At 25.5% G+C, this 15,270-nt stretch overlaps 2 protein-coding genes across 4 annotated transcripts; one reads left to right on the top strand and one right to left on the bottom strand.

The window, feature by feature from the left end:
• On the bottom strand, window positions 1-1,766 carry LOC109791912 (uncharacterized). The gene is made up of 3 exons (XM_020351276.3): window positions 1,418-1,766; window positions 1,154-1,291; window positions 1-556 (listed from the first exon to the last, which is right to left on the bottom strand). Exons 1-3 carry the CDS (start codon window positions 1,666-1,668, stop codon window positions 376-378), a joined length of 570 nt encoding a protein of 189 aa, XP_020206865.1. The 5' UTR covers window positions 1,669-1,766; the 3' UTR covers window positions 1-375.
• A 10,373-nt stretch (window positions 1,767-12,139) lies between these two features.
• RAB7A (RAB GTPase homolog 7A) lies at window positions 12,140-14,797 on the top strand. 3 transcript variants are annotated; one of them, XM_029271512.2, is made up of 8 exons: window positions 12,140-12,445; window positions 12,587-12,613; window positions 13,090-13,189; window positions 13,453-13,599; window positions 13,829-13,909; window positions 14,073-14,218; window positions 14,423-14,490; window positions 14,562-14,797. In XM_029271512.2, exons 1-7 carry the CDS (start codon window positions 12,387-12,389, stop codon window positions 14,487-14,489), a joined length of 627 nt encoding a protein of 208 aa, XP_029127345.1. In that variant the 5' UTR covers window positions 12,140-12,386; the 3' UTR covers window position 14,490; window positions 14,562-14,797. The 3 variants fall into 3 exon arrangements, with proteins under 3 accessions (XP_029127345.1, XP_020215844.1, XP_082925362.1); XM_020360255.3 differs by having other exon boundaries at window positions 12,141-12,445; window positions 14,423-14,497; XM_083069236.1 differs by having other exon boundaries at window positions 12,142-12,445; window positions 14,423-14,797.
• The last annotated feature ends 473 nt before the right edge of the window (window positions 14,798-15,270 follow it).

The raw sequence follows: 15,270 nt of genomic DNA, 5'->3' as shown, positions 1-15,270 counted from the left end.
TTGAAATGACAAATCTCTCTTTTTCTCCTGGTACTTCTCAAGATTGGAACAACTTTACACAAGGAGAACCTTGTTCCTTGTTACATGAACTAACATTGGTTGATTTTTAATTGAGTTATCAAACGCATCTAAAAACAAAATGCAAAAATACCAACAAAAAAAAAGTGTAGAATTCAGAATACAGCCTCATGATCTGAGCATAAACTATCTTCAATCTATTACAGCATGAAAATAATTATGATTAATTAGACAGTGCAATGATACACAGCTTCCCCAACTCAATTCCAAGACTTTTCTTGCCACATGAGCAAGCAAGGGAGGTGTGGAAGCTTTGAGAGGAAATGGCCCAAAGGGGTTGGATCGAGTTGGTTAATTTCATTGGGTGGATGTAAAAGCATCAGAATGTATGAAGGAAATGGGGCTGTAGTAGGTGGTAAATGGACTCTCATGATTGTGCACACCTTCATATGTTGTTATCACATAGCTCGAGTCATCTCTATCCCTTTCCACTCTTTTCTTCACAATGCATCCTCCACTTGAACATTTGTAGTAGTTCCTGTCACCATTAATAATGGAATCTCCTACTCAGTAATTACTTACTTGGATAAATTAATTCAATTCAAAATGTTTATTTCTTTGGAAGAGAACACAATATCTTAGCCCCACATGAACCCGTTTTATCAATTTCAAGTAAAAACAAAAGAGCACAAACCAACAACACATACAGTGGCCAAATTGGTACTGATTTTAGACCCTTTTGGTTAGTTACTATATGAGCCCAAACGACACATATTTAAACTGGGGTCCATATTAATTTTGATAACCCTCAACTTCATAACAATAGTCCCCATCCCAAACCTTTAATATAATACCAGCCGCCACAAACATTAACATTAATCTAGCTATTAGCACCCCAATATTAATATTTAATTAATTAATCAACAATATAAAACTATTTTAAATTGTCAATATATATTACTATTAAATTCATATATATACAAATCATAAAAATAATTTATACAAGAAATATGATGTCCTGTATTAATTAGCTAAGTAGCCATATATTAATTTGTTTCATAGCATGTAAATAATTTTAATTATTATCTAATTAATCACGAAATTAATTTTTAAAATATTAGTATTAGAATTTTACCTTAGGTTGCAATTGCTCTTGACTGACTTCTTGCCATACTTCCTCCACTTGTATCCATCATCCATAATCTCGAGCTCCGACTTGGTTCTAAACGCGATCCTTGGACCCACTCCTGCTTTGTTCCCATTTTTGCATTTTCTGCATCCCATTATTCAACACAATTCAAATTATAACTCTTATACTATCTATAAATGCTATATTGCATACCATAGACATACATACATTTAATGAAGGAAGAGAAATGAAAGAGAGAAAAGCACTTGCAATTGCATGTTGTTGTTGTTGTTGTTCTTAGAGGTTGCACCGTGATGAGTGGCATCACTACTGAAGGTTGCTTTTTCCGATGACTCGGTGGTGCTTTGTGATGACCTAGACTCTTGATGATGATCAACGTAATCATCGAGCATGAGATAATCGGATAGTGCGATCTGAGGGGAAGATGGATCAAAAAAGTTGGCATTATTATGAGCATAATTGGGATAAGGGTGAGGGTTATTTCCAAAGTAGAAATCCATTGCTAGTGAAAAGCAAAGACTATTGTGGTATTGAGACTTGAGAGCATATAACCCTTTTGTGAAATGACTTAAATTAGCTAGCCTACGGTTTTATATTAAGAAATAATATCTAGAAGGATGAATATATATATATATATATATATATATATATATATAAATATTGTTTTCCGTAGTATGCTTTTCTATGAACGGTGCTTCCAAACTATTTCCTCGATGATGCAATGAAGGTTCCTCTCTCATCGCACGTGTCAACGTCAACCACACGAAGGTGACGTCACATCATGATGTAATATTAATTGTACCATGCCACAAAGCCACTACCCGATTATATATAAATTATTTTGTGTCACTTACTTAGTTATATCCCCTTAAATAGATGGTGCATGTATATTTTAATGGCTTGTTGACCCATTGATGGATTTTACCCAAATTAACCATCATTTAAAATTTTAAATCAAATGTTATCTTCGTTATCTCATCATTCAAATCAAGTGTTATCTAAGTTATCCACGATACCATCCACAGTCATGTGCTTGTGGCGGCCGGAGAGATATGCTATTTTCACAAATTTCTAGTTCACCAACAACAAATTAAGGCTTTCTCTACCTTAATTAGACCAAGATTTGCTAAAAATTTACGAATGATAATTTGTAGATCATAGTTGTCTAAACCTCAAACCTTTGTTTAGGTGAATTGGATAAGCACGGACCTCAAAGCTAAATAAGTATTTGTAGATTTAAACTCACATTTTTGTTGGATATGTAAATTAATCTTGACCGGTTAAATTAAATTTTATATGTAATAGTTGTTTAATTAGATTTGAGGATTAGATGAAATAGTATTTTAGTCGATGTATGATACGGGTTAAATTTTTATTATGTGTAATTAAAAATTTAATAAATTCTATATCAATAAATATTATATATTTCAATATATAAATAATATTAATTTATATTTTATATAAATGAATATTTTTGAACATTTAAATTATATTTTTAATTTATGATAAATAATTTATATTGTAACACACTTTTTTAAAAAAAATTAAACATTTATTTTGAAAATTATTAAAATTTAATTTGTAAATAAATATGATAAATAAAAAATAAAAAATTAAATTTTATAAAAAGTTAAATAAATTCTTAAAGACCCTCGAAGAAAAGAGCCTTAAAAATCGTTTTATTAAAGAGAAGTCCTCAAAAGCAATATCGTATAAGATAACTAATCATATTTAATACATGGAGATGAATGTGTAATATATTTGAACACTAATAATTAAAATTTATTTTTTAAAAAAATACTATATCATGTGTTAGCATTATAGTCACTTAATATTAAAGTTGTTTAATAAGATAGGTCAAACAACTAGATGACATGTGTAAAGTGGATTAGGTAAAGTCAATTTTTTAATAGATTAATAATTTATTAGTTTCACGGGTTAGGTTAAATTAATTATTTATAGTAGCATTTTGTTTAATTTTTGTAAAAAACAAACAAAATATCAAATTAAAAATATTAGTTTAACTAAACTCAATTATAGTTCTTCCAATAATGTTAAATTAGCTCGATTGTTTTTAGGTTATTTTTTAAAGTCCTTTCTGATTCACTATCAAGTTAAACTATTTTTAACACTTCTAAATCAAAACTTAAAAGAAGATAAATCAAATTATTATAAATATGAATAGTCATAACATTAATTACAAAATATCATAATTTTAGTTTGTAAAAAATATTCAACATTAATTCTTTTAATTTTTATAATTGTAAGGATTGTATATAAATTGATCAAAATCACCTATTTGATATTAGTGTTTCATATTAGTATCTCACCAATAAAATCTTGACATGTAGATAAAAATAAAAAATATATATATTTATCTAATTTTTTTTATGTATCTTTGACAGATTATTTACGTTTTTACTCTTCTTTTGTTCAATTCCCTAATTGAGAGCTCCAAAAACAGCAGAATGTTGATCATATGCTTTGAATTGAGTATTGTAACATAGGGAGAGGGAGAAGGAGAGTAATAACGTAAGAAATCTGTCAAAGATACATACAAAGAATAATTTTTTTCTTTTTTATTTTTATCCACGTGTCAAATTTTTATTAGTGAAACATAATGTGCGATACCAACGTGAGACAAATGATTTGGATTCTATATAAATATTGGCCGTCATTTTTTAAAAAAGAAAAATATACTCTTCATTTGATGATGTGAAAAGCTAATTAAAATAAGAGAAATTCTATGGTACCCATCTTATTTGAGAGAGTACCAGTACAGTTTTTTATATTTTATATTTTTAATAATTTATATAAATAATATTTATAATATTTTATTCTTTCAATTTTTAAATTATTTAGTCATTTTATTTTTATTTTATATATTCTATTTTATTTGTAATAATATTATTATATATTTAAATAGTTTAATTTTAATAATTTTTTAAGTATATTTTTATCTTTTCACTTAAAATTTTTGAATTTTTATATTTTAATTTTAATAATTTTTTAAGTATATTTTTTGTCTTTTTGTCTTAAATTTTTGAATTTCTATATTGTAATTTTTAATAATTTTTTATTTCTAGTATTTATTAAATTTTTTCTTTTTTTAATATTCTATAATATTATTGAAATCTTATAATTTTAATCTCTATAATTTTATCTTACTTTTTATTTTATAAGTATAATTTAGATTATTCATTTTATAATTAAATTAATTTTTTAAAATCTTTTATGAGTTTTTATATAGGAAAATATATTGAAACTCCTCGATCTTTGAGGGTATCATAGTAACTCTCTTAAAATAATCGATATCTGATTATTTAAAAGCTAAAAGGACATTCTTATATTTTAAAGATTAAATTTATTTTTACTTGTTATTTAAAAGATTAATTTAGTTACTTATAAAATTTTATAGTTATAAATATGATCTTGCCTTGAGTTCTTATATGTAAAATAAATAGTTGCTTGTTAGAATTGCCTCTTTTTTTTCTTTTTTTTAATGTGCTACATAATATAAATATTTATGATCCCATTTTTAACAGATAATTTTGAAATCATTGAATGATGCATGTTTAGTCAAACGGTGGCACTGTTGATGGCTCCTTGACCAATACCATAATCAGATACTGAGAAAGTGAGAAGGAAATGAATCGTTCAGTGGAGAGCATTACTTAGTGAGACACATCAAATAATTTACTATGTGGGAAAGTACAAAGAAATAGCTTATACGATAATAACATTGACTTCACTTTCGTCAATGTCATTCCCACCCAACAATACCAAGCACGCCGTCATCATTATTATTATTATATTTTTTTTCATGTGTATCCATTTTTTTAGAAAAAATAAATAAATGATAGTATATATAAAATATAAACATTCAGGGTCGAATATAAAATATAAACAACAATAAATTTAATCACGTTATTTTTGTCATAAAATTAAAAATTTGTATTCATGGGCAGAAATATTAAAATATTATTGATATAGTTATTGTAGCACAAAAATATACTTATATAGGGAGAAAGAGAATAAAGTAGATGCGAGTATTACACTTTTAAGAAAGAAGAGAGGGTGAACAAGAAGACATGAAATTACCTGGAATTGACAAGAAGAAAAGGAAAAAGGAAAAATAAAAATAAAATAATTTAGAGAAATGATTGGTTGATATTTCAAATGTGTAAAGAGCACTTTTGTGAAATCTGAATGACTTGAGTGGTTGGCGACTGCGGATTAGGCACTTCAGGGTTGAAAGCACATTCACCTAGTAAGAAAATTTTCTTTGTAACACCATGCTTCATTGGATTCAGATTTTAAATAATCTTAAAAGATTTTTTTATTATAAAAAAAAATATTGTTGAATGAAATTAATTTTTAATATAAAAATTTAAAAATTATATTACATTCAATTAAGATAATTAATTTTTTTAGGATTTATAACATGCAGTGATATTTAATTAAAACTTTTTTTATTTAAAAAGTTGGTTAATATTAAAAAAATATATATAAAATTTCAATAAATTGTTTTGAAGTATAGATTTTGTGAAATACTTTAATAAAATTTATATATAATTTATTCATACAATAATTTTATCTAAAATTTTGAATAACTTTATTTTTCCTTTTATTTTTTTATTTTTCATCTTTCTTTTTCTCTCTCTCTTCCCTTATTCATCTTTTTTTTTCTCTCTTCTTTATCTCATGTTCTCTTTCTCTTTTCTCTCTCATTTATCTGTTCTTCTTCTTCTCTCTATTTTTATTATCTATCAATATTGATGTGTAGCTTATTAATATTTATTTTTAATTATTAAATATTTCAAATTATTTTAAATTTATTAAATATCATCTATTATTAACTTTTTTAAATTATTGAAATTTAACTAATATTTATTTTCAACAAAATTTAATATTGAAATATCAAAGTTTTAAGAGTAAATTACACCATCTTCTTCTAAGAGATGTGAATATTACAACAACCTCTCTTCTTATGTTAAAAATTACAATCTATTAATCATATTTTAATATATGACACTTTATCCATTTATAAAAAAATCATTAAACTAAAAAAAAATACCACTAAAATATTCTTTACCCTAACATCTCCTTATAAATGAAAATATTACACTATCCTTCCTTCTTGTGTGAAAATAAACACTTCTTTTTTAATAAATACAAATGTTACACTTCAACAATTTATCTCTTGGTAAAAAAAAACTTATCTCTTCATTTACATATTTAGTTATTATTTTAAAATTATTATGAATTTTATAAAATTAAAAATATATTTAAATAAATATTTTTAATATTATCAAAATAAAAAATATACGTATATAAATATAATAAAATTAAATACATATATTAAGATAATATTTAATTAATGTATTAAATTTAATATTTAAATAAAATAATAATTTTATTAAATAGTATTAATTATATATAATAAATGAAGGTATTATATAATTTTTTTAAAGATACTGTTTAATTGATGTAATTAATAAAATATTTAAAAATATATATAAATAAAGGAGTGTCAATTGATAAAATATTATTTATCATATTTAACAAATATAATGTTAAGATGTGTATATTAAACATAAATTTATTATGAATATATTTATATTACAAATATATTATTAAATAAAATATCATTATTAAAAAATTTAATACTTTATATATATATAAGTGTACATGTATAGTTTATTTTATAAATTTATTTATTTATTATTTTAATAAATTACTTTAAATTTAATTATATATTTATACTTTTTTATCAAGTAAATAAATGATAATGAACTAAACATATTTTAACACATCTAAGAGTAAAAAAAAAGTGAGCTTATTATATATTTTAACATATGAAAAAAGAATAATATAATATTTTGATGACATTAAGTTAAATTACAAAAAATTATACATTTTAACAAAACAAGAGATAATATAATACATTTTATCTCTCATGCTAACATAATCTACTCTTATTATATTAATAAAACATTTATTTTAGGAATGAGGTTTCTAAAAATCTAGTACCATTTCATGAAACATGCTCTTAAAGCATTACATTTTAAAAATTATAAAATATTTTGATAGATTGGTATAATAATTAACAACTTTGCATCCACACATTATAATATTAGTCAATTTAGTAGAAAAATTGCCACAAGTATGAAAATTGCACAAACCTTGCTTTCCAAATAGTAAAAATGTGATTAGAGTCTAATTTTGCACAATTAAACCATCAATTACCCAAATATATATCTTTATATCATAATCATCAATTTTTTTAGTTTGCACTTTACTTTATACTTTAAGGGTTCTTACAAGAATTATAGGCATTCACATATTCATAATCAATGTAATTAAAGTGAATTTCATTATGCATATATGATATAACACAATTATCATCCATAAGCCACATACAAAACATACAAAACACTAATTTACAATATACAAATTAAAATTAAGATTTCTCTCTCAAACTCTCAAACACATGCACATGCAAGAAATTGGGGTTAATATCTCTACATGTAAATGTGTCTGTTTTAGGTGGTGTAGTTTAGTAGAGGATTGTTATTAGTTAAGTTGGTTTAGCTTTATAAGAGTTTATATGGATTTTCTTGAAAAAGGGGCCATACATCATTTTCAAAAACTTTTAAAGTGAGACTAAAAAGTTTCTTTAGAATCTTTTCTCCCTTTCTCCATTAAGATCCTTTCCTCCTCACTTCTTACAACTAATCCAACTTAGTTGGTGTGGTTGATTTGAAGCCCCAAAGTCAAGAGTCCCCAGTTGAAGTCATATGGAGTTTATTATCTTTTCCTTCCTTCTTTTCATTTTCAGATCATCAAGAGGTAAGGGGAGCTATGACTTGATCTCAACAGATGATTGTGTGGATTTTCGTATTACATGTGTGGTATGAATGCTCATTTGATGCATAATTGTTTTAATGCTAAATTGGTTTGTGAGGGAAGACTTGGTGTTTTTAGTTTCGTGGATATTTTTTAGGTATTTGGGATTTTTGGGAAAAAATATTGATTTTGTATCTAAATTCTTGTTATGAGCTTTTTTGTTGTTGGAATTGATATATTCTTGTTGTGTAGATGCATTTTTATGGTTTAGATTTAAGTTAGGAGCTTGTAGGTAAGCTTGGGATGGAATAAAGAGGTTTGAAAATCCTAAAATTGCAAAAAAACATAAATGGGTTCTATCATGAATCAGTTGAGTGGCTTTGAAATGGTTGAGCAAAATTAGAGATGAGAATTAGGAGTGTCTATGGAAGAAAACAACTAAATGATTTTGAAATGACTAAGTAAAATTGAAGATGCGAATTAAGAGTGTCTTTAAAAGGAATCTGCTAAGCAGTTTTGAAACAACTAAGTGAATTAATGCTTTTCGAATTAACTTTGTTGTCTTCATAAAGGTTGTAACCCTATATGTTATCTTTCCAATGACTTTGAAATAACTTTAAAAGGGGGTCTAGAACTAAAGTTGAGTTTTTTAGTAAGTAAAGGTCAAGCTATCAACATTAGTAAGAACTGTTGTGGTTTTTATAATTTTTAATATAGTAGATAATGGAATTAAAACTTAAGGTATACATAAGAGTTGTAGGTAATTTTTTTGCCTTTCATATGAGATAAAGATGAGCTTGATACGAGTAGTATAACTCTTTGTGTGATATTTTATGTAAAAGTTATCATTGTACAATAATTGATTTTGATAAGTTATATTTGATACATGTACGATGGGAAAATTTGGTGAATATAAGTAGATGTATGATTTCTATTGCATGTTGTATGAAGTGTGAAAACTATAATTCTATGTATGTTGATGGGATATGACATATGTAAGTGTTTGTATGGTGTTGGATGATGATGAGCCTATGTATGTCATGTATATATATATATATATATATATATATATATATATATATATATATATGTATGATGTTGTTGATCTCTATATACATTAATTGGATGTTATGTATATAGATAATGTATAATGAGGTGTAGATGTTAAGAATGTAGTATGACATTAAGGCACGTCCACTAATTTAAGACTTGAGGAAAGGAAATTAATTTTGAAAACTGAAGATCTCACTTAGGGAATCTTAGAGTGGTGCTCGGATAGACCACTATTGGAAAACCGTTCTTTAGTAGGTGTGTCTCCTATAATGGGTTTTGAGGTGTGTTAATGTCTCCTTTAGGTCCTTATTAATGGTTGATTAAGGTAGGAGGTTGAGGGCTACAACCTTTCACCAAGTACCTGAAAATGTTACGTGATTCCTTAAGGATAATTAGTGGACGAATTCAATATGTGACTTGGTGATGCATGATAAGGCTTTAGTAAGTCTATACCTAGTTGTACCATTGCTAATGGTGGAATTAGACTTTTGTAGTGTAAGTAACAAATATTGAGAAAGTAGAGGAGGGATTATTATCCCATTTTGTTGTGATTGAGTTAATATTGAGAAAGTAGAGGAGGGATTATTATCCCATTTTGTTGTAATTGAGTTGATACTTTAGATGCAAAAATGGTTGGGTTGATTTGATAGGATTAATTCGATACGGTGAAGTCACTTAAAATGCTTATGTTGTTAAGAGATTTTCACACACACACACATTTATGTATATATACATATATATATACAACATTATTAATAATATAATTAAATGAATAAATTTATAATACAATAATTCAAATTATAAATATTTTTTTTTTTACATTTTTGTTATACTTAAATGTTTTACATTATTTATTAGCACGAAATCAAGATATAAAAATAAAATTTTTAGTAGCTACATCTTTGCCTACTTTTATCCTTCATCTTCATAGTTGATTTAGGATGAGTATGCATGAATTGTCCCTCAATTTACTTTTTAATTTTAAATTTTAAATTTTAATAATAATAAAGTAAACTATTTTTTATCATGCAAATTAAACAAAAACTTGTATATGTATTTAAAAATATAATTGTTAACTTATTTAAAATTAAATTTATTGACTTATTAAACATTATTAATACAAAATAGACTTTTAAAGAGATAAATTATTATTATTTTTATTAATTATACTATTTCTTTTTAAATTTTATATTATCTTTTAAAATCTTATGAAATCTTTTAAAATTTTATAATATAAATCTATTAAAATCTATTTTACAAAATCTTGATTATAAAATTCTTTTAAAAAAATCCAAAGAAATTATTATATTTCTATAAAGTATTTTAAAAAAATGTCAATAATTATTACATTCCTTAAAAAAAAATTCACAAATTTTTTTCCTAATACAATAATCTTATAAAATTTTAATCCAATGCATTTCTCAAAATCAAAATCCTGAATGTTTTCCACTTTTTGGTAACGGGATTGAGAAGAACTCTAAAGTTTCGCATCTCTCGTTATTACCATGCTTAATTAGTTAATTATATTTGAGTTTTAAGGTAAATAAACATTCTATACAAATATATTTGAATTCAACTATTCAAGGACTTTTTCAACCTTAACACTTTTTCTTAAAATTCTTATTACAGCAAAATTTAATTTATTGATTTTTTTCTTATTTAATAAGAGACGGACTAATAATTAGCGAGACTTACAACAAATTTTGAGATTTTTTTAAAATATTTAAATAAGCAAATTATATATATATATATATATATATATATATATACACATATTTATCAGTATATGAGATCTTTTTATTTTATAAAAATTAATAATAAATTTTATTTTATTGTTCAATGTAAAATCTAAACTGCAATAACTTTGTATTTAGGTTTAATTACCTATTTTTTATATATATTTTATAATATATATATATATATATATATATATATATATATATATATTCTTTTGTGATGTCGTCTTTGATCTATATTGTTATTACTCCCATTAAGATAGTCACATATATTATATACTAATTTATTAATATTTCTTGATCATCGAAGTGTATTTTTAATGAAATTATAATGCTTTTAAAGAGGTATACGATCTTTAATAATTATTATTCTTTAGTTACACATTCATTCTTTGATTTGTTCGTCATAGTTAATAGTTTGAGATTATTTATTTGAGGTACATAGATATTTTTAAGAGATTAACTTTTGTCAATAAATATTCTTTTGTTCATCACATGCTAATGATTTATTCATATCTAATCATATATTGGCACCACCTTATGATATAAAACATAATATATTATTATTTATGATATTCGATCCTATAGATATAACACGTTTCATTTTTCATTTGTGTCTTGCATTTATCTTGCGAAATTATAATGGAACAAATCACATATGCTAGTGTATAAATTTATTTTTAATCTCTCAATTTTTTTTTACTTTTTTAATTTCAAATAATATTATTTAGTCCTTGTACATTATTAACAACATTAATAACAATAACAAATTATTACTAATCGATGATAATATATGAATTTCGTGTGATAAATTCATTAATAATGTTTGTTTCGGTTGAATCACTATAATAAATATTTTTTTTTTAAATTATAAATATTAAAATGATTAATTTTAAATTTGAGAAATAAAAAAAAATTATATGAAGAGACTAAAATCTAACATTCTAACAATATAATTTATTTTAATAATATATATAACATTTAATTTTATCTCAGACAATGATTTCTTGTCTACTAACCTTAGAATTCACCTTAAAAATAGTTAGTTAGATTTCTAAAAGCATCATCTATTGCTGTAACTGTAAATTAAATGCAGGCATCATGGGTTTGTTGAAAGTGTGTCAGATTAGATTACTACGTAACATAACCAAACTGAATAGCGTTTCTCAACTGTCTAACCGTGAAACGCAGTGTAACCTGTTTTATTTGCAGCCAATACAGGTTCATATTACAATGAGAAGCAACCACGTATATTCCAAAGTCAACAACAAAAAAACACCACCTGTGACACCTTTTTATACCTTAAAATATAACATTGCTCTGCTGTCACATGAACCTTGGTATTGCTTCGCAATTCACATGATCCTCACCTGCATCATTCAAATGCAGAACCCGCAAAAGAAAAAAATTTGAAAAAAAAAGAACAATATCCCACGAAGGAGGATATCATCAGCAAAGAAGAAGAGGAATCCATAACCTCCCTCATAACACCACCCTTTGTTTCCTTCTTTTCTATTCTCAAGAAAAAGAAAAAACTTTTCTTTCTGCTTCTGCCAAAGACCCTTTTTTGATCCTCCAAGATGGACATTTCACAGAGAAAGAGAACTTTGCTTAAGGTCATTGTTCTCGGTGATAGTGGGTATGCCAAAAAATTCTTACTTAAATTCTTTACATTCCAAATTTTCCTTCCTGTATGTCATTTTATCTCATGGAAGCTTCTATATTGATAAATGTAATGTTGGTTAATTAAGTGGTTCATTTTTTCTCATTTTGTTTTCAGGGTGGGAAAGACTTCTTTGATAAACCAGTATCCATTTGGCATTTGCATTTTCAGTGTGGAAGGCTAAAAAAAAAGTGAAAGTTTGTTATTTTTTTCTTATAACAGTGGTTCGCTGTGGGTGCATTATTCATTCCAAATCATGAATGCTTTTGAGCTTTTCACTGTTTTCCTTTTTGTTTTATTTTGTTTTTCCAACGAATCTCTGTAATAAAGTCACGACTGGCATATGAGTTGGTAATAATTGTTTTGGAACACGCTAGTTCAGGTCCAGCTGACAAAAAATAATTGGGTGCTTGTTCAACACCAAAAATTAGTAAAGTAAATGAAAACACTTTGCACATTAGTAATATTTTATCGGTTATAATTAGTATATTGATCGAGATTGAGTTAAAATAATAACTCAAATTGGCTCTTTAAGTTTTTTAAATGTTGAATGTGTTTGAAACTAGGCATGCAAAAAGTCATTATAGTATAATATTATGCAACTTTAACTTTGAATTCAGATATGTTGATAAAAAATTCAGCCAACAGTATAAAGCCACAATTGGGGCTGATTTTGTTACAAAGGAGATACAAGTCGATGACAAACTGGTAACCTTGCAGGTAAACAATTTAATTTTCCTGAAAGTACTTTTTCTTTTACATTTAGAATATATTTGAATATGTTTGAATATGTTTAGAAACATTTTAAAGTAAAACTAAAGAGGTTTTTCTAATAAAAAAACTTTCAAAATGCTTCTAAACTTCATCCGAACTGTCTCTTACTCTTACTACATGCATGAGTATATTAGAAAGTATCAATTTCAGTATTTAAAAAAAAAAATATTGGGTGACACAATGAAAATGAAAATATATTATTATTGCAGATTTGGGACACTGCAGGACAGGAAAGGTTCCATAGTCTTGGAGCTGCATTTTATCGAGGTGCAGATTGTTGTGTGCTGGTATTTGATGTAAATATACAGAAAACATTTGATACACTAAACAATTGGCATGATGAGTTTCTTAAGCAGGTATGTTTTACTTCTAGATGCTATCTTTCGAGCCTTATGTCTTCTTTTTGTAGTGGTTAATGTCTTTGTTTGGATTACATTGTCTTTGAGTTGAAGTGTTGGACTCAAACCAAACCAAGCAATATGAATCTTTCTTTTTTAATCCAAACTGTGCAGACATGGTTATATGTTCTGCTTGATCATGTGAAACTGGTTTTAATCTAATCTACATTTTGGTGTTTGATCTCAGGCTGATATGAACGATCCTGAAGCATTTCCCTTTGTGTTACTTGGTAACAAGATTGATGTAGATGGTGGAAACAGTAGAAGGGTATGGAATATATCCCCTCCTTTTGCAATGATTATATTTCTAGACATTAATGTCTAAAAATCATATGACTTTTATATAGTTATTATACAAGTCATCAATATTATAATACATGATAATCTACATTCTAATTAAATTCTATGCATGTCCAAATATTTGAGCCTAGGTTACTGAGAAAAAAGCTAGAGACTGGTGTGCTTCACGGGGAAACATACCATACTATGAGACCTCTGCTAAAGAGGGTTGCAATGTTGAAGAGGCTTTTTTATGTGTGGCTAAAATTGCGCAAGCAAATGAAAACGATCAAGACATGTGAGCAACAACTTTTTGTAGTAGTACTACCTTTTATTTTTCTAGATCACTTAATTAATTATCTTTAAATTCAACATTCCTATTTTTTTTTTTTTTTTTTATGATGACTAGTTTCAAGTAATTCTTGATAAATGCTAGGAACTTATGCTATACATGTCCAAATCTAATTCATGTTAGCCTCTAATATTGTTCTGTTCATGGCAGTTATTTTCGGGGAATTTCTGAAACAGTTTCAGAAGCAGAACAACAACGAAGTAGTTGTGCATGCTGAAGTAGGATGTAAGAAAATCATTGTTTTTTTTTTTTTTTTTCTGGACTTATTTGTTTTTGTTCTATGGTACAGGACCATTTATAGTTCGTTTAGTTGCAATAAAAGTTTAGAGATGAAAGTGAATAAGCAGTGGAAAGCAACATAATTGATGAACATCTGTATTTGTTTTATCATGAAAGTAGCTACAAAATGTAATGCAAATGAAGTGGGATCTGTAGTTTCATTTTCATCTCATATATATGTGATGAAAAAGATTGAAATGAACTGTAAAAACAAGTTCAGAGAACATAATTTTCATTTTATCCTTATCTCTTGTTTTTACTTTCTACACATACAAGTGACTAACATAATTGATTATCAATTATGACTTGCAAAATTAAAGGACATTTAACATAACATAATCGATTATGACTCAATGTGAATTTATGACAAAAAAAATTATAATCGATCATGACAAAAAAACATAATTAATTATAATTAATTGATGTGCTATTATATTTATGTTTCATGGCTTTCACAGAAGAAACTATAATCGATTATGGTTCTATGAAATAAAAAAAAATAAATTCAAATGCATATATTTTTAAAAAAAATTAACATGACATAATTGGTTATGTCATGTCTTTGTATTAAATGAAAAAAAAAACAAGTGTTCACATAATCGATTATATCAATAAAGAAAACTATTTAAAATAAATATTGGTCATTCGATTAATTTAAAAATACTTTATTTTTAAATTTTTTTACCAATCACATTATTTTATTTTAAATTCAACACTTT

The sequence above is a fragment of the Cajanus cajan genome, chromosome 2, assembly GCF_000230855.2.
Source record: "Cajanus cajan strain Asha chromosome 2, NIPB_CcT2T_4, whole genome shotgun sequence".
NCBI classification, from domain to species: Eukaryota; Viridiplantae; Streptophyta; class Magnoliopsida; order Fabales; family Fabaceae; genus Cajanus; species Cajanus cajan.
Note: the sequence above shows the minus strand (reverse complement) of the source record. Positions and strands in the feature narration are given on the sequence as shown.